Source organism: Oryzias latipes, chromosome 4 (assembly GCF_002234675.1).
Source record: "Oryzias latipes chromosome 4, ASM223467v1".
Classification (NCBI taxonomy): domain Eukaryota; kingdom Metazoa; phylum Chordata; class Actinopteri; order Beloniformes; family Adrianichthyidae; genus Oryzias; species Oryzias latipes.
Window position 1 is genome coordinate 16,186,973 of NC_019862.2, and position 8,452 is coordinate 16,195,424.

Here is an 8,452-nt window from a genome sequence, read left to right on the forward strand (position 1 = left end):
TATACGTCACTGAAGAAAGCTTCGTTTCATTTGCTCGTTGGTCAGTCAGCTAACATGTGACTTGTGAAGTGCAAGGGTGCGTTCAAGTTCACCCACAGAAAGAGGAAATTTTTGTTTTTGACAGATTGGCGCTGAAAAGTTTAAGCAGCAAAACACATTGTCATGCAAATCATAAAACATGTTTATTGGAAATAACTTATGAAAATGCTACTTTTACATTGAAGTCACCACCACCAATCATAAATATAGTTCAACTTGCTGCAAGACAAATGTGTTGTTTGCAATTCCAAGAAACAGATTATTCAATTATTGTTTCAAATCAATAAAACAATTAAATAAACTCCTTTAATAGTCTCACGTGTCATATTCTGTATGTGTCTATTCATGATTAAGAATAACAAGTGAGTTGTTTACATGTATGTGGATGTATGAGTGTGTATGTTAATGTATTCCCCACTCAATCTCACAACTAATTATCATAAATTTCGTGTATAGATGTATATTTCTGCTGTTTGTTTAGTTTTAGTTTTAATTTTGTTTGCTTGAAACAAACCATTTCCAAATCAAAATCCAAAAATTTATTTTAAATGCAGTTACAATGGGGCAAAAAAATATTTAGTCAGCGACAAATTGCACAAGTTCTCCCACTTAAAAAGACAAGAGAGGCCTATAATTTTTTATCATAGGTATACCTCAAATATGAGAGATAAAGTGAGAAAGAAAATACATTAAATCACATTGTCTGATTTTTAAAGAATTTATTTGCAAATTATGGTGAGAAAATAAGTATTTGGTGACCAACAAACAAGCCTGATTTCTGGCTCTGACAGATCTGTAACTTCTTCTGTAAGAGGATCCTCTGTCCTCCACTCATTACCTGTATAAATGACACCTGTTTGAACTTGTTATCTATATAAAAGACACCTGTCCACAACCTCAAACAGTCACACTCCAAACCCCACTATGGCCAAGGTCAAAGAGCTGTCTAAGGAAACCAGAAACCAAATTGTTGACCTGCACCAGGCTGGGAAGACTGAATCTGCAATAGGTAAGAAGCTTAATGTGAAGAAATCCACTGTGGGAACAATTATTAGGAAATGGAAGACATACAAGACCACTTAAAACCTCCCTCCATCTGGGGCTCCCCATAAGATCTCACCCTGTGGGGTCAAAATGATCACAAGAACAGTGAGCAAAAATCCCAGAACCACATGGTGGGACCTAGTGAATGGCCTGCAGAGAGCTGGGACCAAAGTAACAAAGACTGCCATCAGTAACACCTTACGCAGCAGGGACTCAAATCCTGCAGTGCCAGACGTGTCCCCCTGCTAAAGCCAGTACATGTGCAGGCCTGTCTGAAGTTTTTTAGCAAAATAGAACTATTTGGTAAGAATTCTACTCATCGTATTTGGAGGATAAATAATACTAAGTAGTATCCAAAGAACACCAGACCTACTGTAAAGCATGGAGGTGGAAGCATCATGCTTTGGGGCTGTTATTCAGCAAAGGGACCAGGACAACTGATCCGTGTAAAGGAAAGAATGAATGGGGCCATGTATTGTCAGATTTTGAGTGAAAAATCCTTCCATTAGAAATGCCATAGAAGATTTCATTTTGTCTGTCATTTTTGAGGTATGCCTTTGATGAAAATTACAGGCCTCTCTCATCTTTTTAGGAAGGAGAACTTGCACAACTAGTGGCTGACTAAATACTTTTTTCCCCTCTGTAACTTTAGCCAGAAACGTTGAGTCAATCTTTTTTGACGGACAACTCAACTTTTTTCCAAATGATTATTGGGAGTACTTTGAATATCAATGAAAAACACTTGTATTTTCATTCAAACACTGTATGTGGAAACATCATTTTATAGGATAGGTGGCAGAGTGTGGAGCTGTGAGGATGTAACAGAATTTCTATGCAATGAGGACAGTGGTGCCTAACTTCTTGATAATACTAAAAATGAAGGTGCTCTCCATTACTTTGAAACCATCAAAAATATAATTCTTATAGAGAAACATTAAAGAAGGGATAATATTCTTGTGAAAAAAATAGCATAACAAGGTAAAAATAAAGGTAATCAGGTGAACCTTACTCATGACTCCATTTTTATAAACTGTGTTCTTTATTGGAACTTACAGAGATCCCACTTGCAACATTTATCACTCATGGCAGAGGACGACAAGCAGTCTTATGTGTAACTACTTGTAGCAGTTTGTACACAGAAGTTGGTACATTCCTCCCCTCACAATGTAAATTTCAGCCCAGGGCCATTTTCTCCTCAGTGACCTTTTCTTCTGTTGACACCATCATCTTTGCTACCAAGGTGTCAGGATTTGTTGGATGAGACATGTTCCTTGTGATGTTGCCATCAATTATGCATAAATAATAATAACCTTGGACAACTGCTGATTTGCAATGACACTTTCATTACAATGGCTACAGCCTATAACTCACCGCTACCCATTAGTTATTAATGCCCGGCCACGCCAGTTTTAGTCTGTCATTTACTGCTTCATCTCTATGCCTTTTTAAATATTCAGCACCTGCTGTACCTACATTTACTGTCTGTATTCTCTGCACAGGAAGAGCTATAGCTTGGGGTGGAGGATGACCTACATTATATGGAGGCCTGGACCTTGTTTGCTTGCTTTCTTCTCGCTTCTTGATTCTTCAGGTTGTGTGGTGTACTTTATGAATTGTGATAACAAAGAAATCCTTTCTTTGTCCTTTGATCATGTGATAGTTTGGAATCAGTGCGTTTCATGACAATAAAGTTGCAAATTTCCAAATTTGATCCAAAGGTGATGAGTTAAAGCGCAACTTATTCTCATCCATCAATTTTTAGAAATATTTACAGAGTATTTCTGCTTAACAATTACAAATGATTCAAAAATTATTTGATTAAAAAACACAGCATTTGGTGATTACAACACTGTAGGGGAACGGTGTTTAAAACAGCAGATAAGTGAAGTTTTACTTATAAAACCATTGGATCAGAGTGTTGGATCAAAAGCTTTTTAACTTTGTCAGACTAACCTCCCAGTAGGTTTCTTAGAACTTATTTACTTATCCTTTACTGTCAAGCTGACAGTTTTACTCAGCATTGCTTTTTAATTAGTGTAACGATTAATCGACTTAATCAATGAATCGATTTATATTCCTACAATTGAACCAGATTGATCTGACTGAGATAAGTTGTTAATCAAATCAACCTAGTCCATTATAAAATTGTTTAAAAATGAAATAAATCCATTATAATCGATAGTGGAAAATACTTTAGGCACAGTAGATCTATTTTACTATAACATAAAAACAACAAAATGCATCACAGGGGACAACACTCGTGTGATGCAGCAAAAACTGATCAAGCCATTATTCCAGTGCAACGTGTGGAAACACTTTAAATTTAGCAAAGACATGTGTCCATACAGTGTGGTAGAATGTTCTAATATTGTTCTGTTTGGATTTTTTTTACGTGAAAAAACAGTGGGCTAAACATTATGAAATTAAAATGTGAATAGATTTGCCATTTCTTCTTGGTTGTTTGTACACATATTTCATTTGCACTTGATTATCTTGCAAGAAATATGAGGAATCTGGAAAACTTCACCTGCACTGTTCAGTCACACCAATTTTTTGGCTAAAGATGTTTTGGATTAATTTTAGGTAAGTAAATCGGATCGAATTTGGTTGTTAAAAACAAACTAATAACGACAATGAATTGGATCAGCAACCACCAATAATGATATGAATCGAATCACTATTAAGATTAATCGTTGCACCCACATTTTCAATACATCCCAGTTTACATTGCAAATCATTGAAATAATGTGTTTCTCTGGGTTCAGGCACCTAAAATTGTAACTTAATTGAGAAAAGTGCTATAAACATAAATAACTTCTATGAGGTTTGAGGTAAATCAATAGTGCTGATGAGGAGCATCAGCTGTGAGCCAACATGGAGGGGAAAAAAACTGCTGATTGAAAAATAGCTGATTTTGTCTTCGATACACAAAAGATTCTGACTGAGGTCACTTTCAATTTGTCCGTTTTTAAGTTGGTAAAATGTTTGCAGCCCATTTGTTATATTAACTACTTATTAAGTGCATTAAAAGAGAATATAGACAAAACCAAATAGTTAACAATTACAAACCTTCAGTTTTTTTGCATTTGAAAAGTATTAAATTTCGTTTTTTCACTTGTTTTTCAAACTTTGTAACTGTTTTTTATGCAAAAATGATCACTAATCAATAATTTAAGACACATACAATTTAAAATATGTATCTTGTGTGTTGGAGACAGATTTCTAGCTCTTTCCAAATTAGCATAAAAAAGCTCCAGCTGCTCACTGAGGAGTCAACTGTTCTGCATGAACTTTGAGCTCCACAGACTGTTGTTGATGGAGACAAGCCCATTTAAGCTGTTTGCTAGAACTGTGGGAACCAATTCTCTGCACCTGCGCACAATCCTTTGTAAAAACACCTATGTAATTTTTTAATTCTTTGTTCCCTCCTTATCCTGAGTAAAGAACATCACTTCCAGGGGTTAAGATGCATATATAAACGTTTTTATTTTCTACTTTTTGTGTCGTGCCATAGGAGAAAAAAGGTCGTGGGGTCAGCAATTTCACCTTTTATTTATTTATTTTTGGAGCTATTTTCATTTTGGAGCTATTTTCAAATCCTTCCCTCAAATAGAGCATAAATGTTAACACATCACCTGTGCCATTCGTACAAATGATACAGCAGCCAAATTGAAATTTCAATCAATCTCATAAATGTTGTCTAGATATTTTTCAGATTAAAATAATTATTTTTTCTGAGGTGTTCAAATACGCCCCCTAGCGGTTTGAATTTAATGTCTGCTGCAGAACTTAGACGAGGTGAGCACGGGAATTTCCTTTTTGCGCACGAGTGAGAATGGCATTTGAGCTCCAAAAAAAAAAGGAAAATATGCTACATTTAGTCATTTTTTTTATTATTATTAGAAGCGTTTAGTCTCCTTTTAGAGTTTTCCCAAATAAAAACACAGTCATAATTTTTCAAATATTAATCCAAAATGAGCCAATCACCCTGAAATAATGAGACACAACAACCTTAACAACGGTGGCCCCATAAAAAGAAAGAATTCCGAAATGCCAGGGTGACACTGGAGAATCCCTTTGCATCATCAGCACCTTCTCCGGTGTCTGACAGTGAGCGCAGGCGGAGGGAGCCGCTTTCTCTTTCCCATGGGGATCGGATAAATATAGCGCCCAAAAATCCCGCTCACACACACTCACCATTTGCTGTTTGTATATTAAGTGATTAAGTGATTAACCAGACACAACTGCGAAACTGTTACCTTTATAGTTGCCATGCCGCAGAATATCCTGAAAACGAGACAGCACTGATGTGTTAGTGAATTAAAACGAGTCCGACCTCCGGTCTGGGATTATAAAATGATCAGAGCAAAAATATTTTTTCCCCCAAACAGGATAAAATAAAATAAAAATGTATATTTTATCATTAATAAATTATTTTTTTCCATCATGTATTTTGAAATAAACGGACTGACGAGACGTTGTTTTAAATTCTAACATTATTCCGAATCCAATAATATGTTGTAAAAAAATGGCACTATATGTATTTATACGCATTTAACAAAATCATTTGGATTAAAAAAAATCAAAAACTAGTATAAAAAACTGCTTAGTTTCAAATCACAGGGAAACCACAAAAACTGTTGTGATCAGAAAAAATATTTTATTTTATTCCTAGACAGTATTTATGGCATAAATTAACTATAAAGAATAAAAATAAGATTGAAAAATATAGAATTTTTGAAAGACAAAAAAGCACCAAGACATTTTGAACGTACACATTTTTTTAAACCAGCTAACATGTTTTGTTTTATTTTGGAATTAAGATATACATTTAATTTTGGCTGTCTCTTTGTATTTTACTGTTGTTGGTTTTTTTTCCCCCTCAAAATGTATAAAATTTTATCAAACAAAATGTGTTTTTCCCCTTGAATTTATTTACAAATAAATTCGATTTACAACACAATATTGCGACATTGAATTACATATATTGGTTTTCCATTATAAACAGTCTATTTTCAGATAATTTCTGTCTTCTAAAAGGAAGTCAAATTGTATGAAGTTGAGCCTCGATTGAATTAAAAAAATGAAAAAAGTAAAATAACAAATAACACAGATCTCAAACAGAAAACAAGACAGGTCAAAGTCAAACAGGTAAAATCCTTCTCTTTTTACAAATATTTACAAATGTTACCTGTACAGAGATATTTTCCTTTTTTTGTTTGTTTGTTCTCTGCATTTCTACAGTCCTGCGCTGCCAGCTGATTTGTGCTCCTCTCCCAGAAATATAGAAAAATAGGAGTTGATTTGGTTTTGGGTTGGGAGTCACTGTGAAGGCCATTTGGACACTGCGGCCGCCGTCGCTGACGGTAAAACGTGTGAGGAAATGATATTTGACGGAACGCTGAGGATGGGAGCGATGGCGGCGGAGGTCCGGGTCAGGGAGAGGGACTGTGCGCTCAGGAGGGCCGACTGAACGGTCACCGGAGGCCGCAGGAACGCCTGCGCGGCGCCCGGTGAGGATGAGGAGGCGCTGGACACCCCGATGATGTTTTCTATACTGAACGAGGGTCTGTTGGAGGGCTCTGATTTGATCATGGACGCCGTGCTCAGGCTGTTGAGCTGCAGCTGCAGGCTGGGGCTGAGCTGGGAGTTGAAGGCTTTTCTGTTCAGCTCAGCGGAGGGCAGGAGGGGCACGCCCGGGGGCAGCATGGGACCCACAGGAGAGATGTAGGGGTACTGCAGAGCCGCCGGGTGGGAATAGGCCGCCGGGTGGATGCCGTAGTGCCTCCCGTAGGGACTCCCGAGGCTGTACGCGCCGAAACTTTGCATCATGAGCGCCGTCTGGTCCCTCAGCACGTCCGGTTGAACTCTTTTGAACCTCTTCCTCCTTCTGAGGAAACTGCCGTTGTCGAACATGTCCTCTGAAGCCGGGTCCATTGTCCAGTAGTTGCCCTTGCCAGGGTTGCCGGGCTCCCGGGGGATTTTTATGAAGCAGTCATTGAGTGACAGGTTGTGGCGGATGGAGTTTTGCCACGCCGGGAACTTCTCCCGGTAATAGGGGAAACGGTTGCTGATGAACTCGCAGATCCCACTCAGAGTGAGCTTCTTCTGTGGGCTCTGGAGGATTGCCATGGTGATGAGGGCGATGTATGAGTAGGGCGGCTTTACCAGGCTGCTCTTGGGCTTCTGCATCGTGCCTCCCGGTGTCGTGCTGTGGTCGTGACCCTCTCCCTTCCCGGTGCCCGGCTCCCCCTCTCCTGAGCTCTCACAGCACGGGCTCCCTCCTCCGGACCCCATGTCTTCTTTCTCAACTTCGATTTCATCTTCCAAGTCATCGTCGCCCGTGTCTTCTCGGAGGTCGTGGAGGATGGCCACCCCCGGACTGTCGCAGTCGCTGTCCACCCTCTCCAAGCCCTCGTCGTCTCCCTCGCCCACCACGTCGATGTCCACGTCCTCCGCTGTAAGCACGGTTTGGCCCGACATGTCGCTGGCTCGTTCGCTGCCTCCAGACAGGGTCATCTCACGATTTCCTCTCACTTGTTTATTTATTTAGGAAAACTCCAAAACAGCAGGCGCTGGCGCGGTCAGTGCGCACCCGAGTCTTACTGGAATCGCCCGTGTCAACAGATCGGATGTCTCCCCAAAAATTGAAACGTGACTTTACCGGAGCCGTCAACCGGTCTTGCCAGCAAGACGCTTCAGTACCTCCCTCTTGGTCAGTGAGCAGGCCTGGAAGGCGCCGCGAAGTTCTTTGGAGGAAAAAAAAAGCGCGACTTTTTTGCGCGCCGGTGTCGCTTTTGGATGCGCGTTATTTCCTAAACGCGAGACGTTTGGAAAGCCAAGTCGACGTGACACATGCTGCTTTTTAACGGCCGGAGCTTTAAACAAGACTGATAGATTACTTTTCTCTGTATAAGATATACTATCAGCTCAGGACACGTGGTTCTGTGACGACACACGCCCCCTTTCCCCTCTTCTTCTTCTTCCTCTCCTCCCCTCCGCCCTTCTCTGCTCTCGGTTAAACCATGCAAACTGGAGTTGTTTCATGGATTTGTCAACAATGGGACATCAGCAGGGCTGCTTTCCGCTGATTTTTGTGTTCGTCCGTCATAGACCATTTAACGGTGACAGAGGGAGGAGGAGGAGGAGTGGAGGGGGGGGGGGGGGGAAGAAAATTGGCCAGCCTGATTGAAAGATCTTGACGCGCAAAAAAAAAACTGCTGCAAAATCCAATCCTTTAACTTTGCGAATGCGAACTCCGTTGAAACAAGAAAGCAAGTACGACGACAGTTAAGTTAACAGTATCTTCATTCAAGTTTTCTGTGCATGTTTAGACTTTTGGTAAATCGGTGTTTACGCACGCTTCTTC

At 39.8% G+C, this 8,452-nt stretch overlaps 1 protein-coding gene across 1 annotated transcript; it reads right to left on the reverse strand.

The window, feature by feature from the left end:
• Positions 1-6,405: 6,405 nt before the first annotated feature.
• On the reverse strand, positions 6,406-7,602 carry foxd3 (forkhead box D3). Its single transcript, NM_001160453.1, has one exon. The coding sequence runs from the start codon at positions 7,600-7,602 to the stop codon at positions 6,406-6,408; it is 1,197 nt and encodes a 398-aa protein (NP_001153925.1).
• Between the last annotated feature and the right edge of the window lie 850 nt (positions 7,603-8,452).

Coding starts and splice junctions, on each gene's coding strand:
- foxd3 (NM_001160453.1), bottom strand. CDS start 7,602: ATGACCCTGTCTGGAGGCAGCGAACGAGCCAGCGACATGTCGGGCCAA.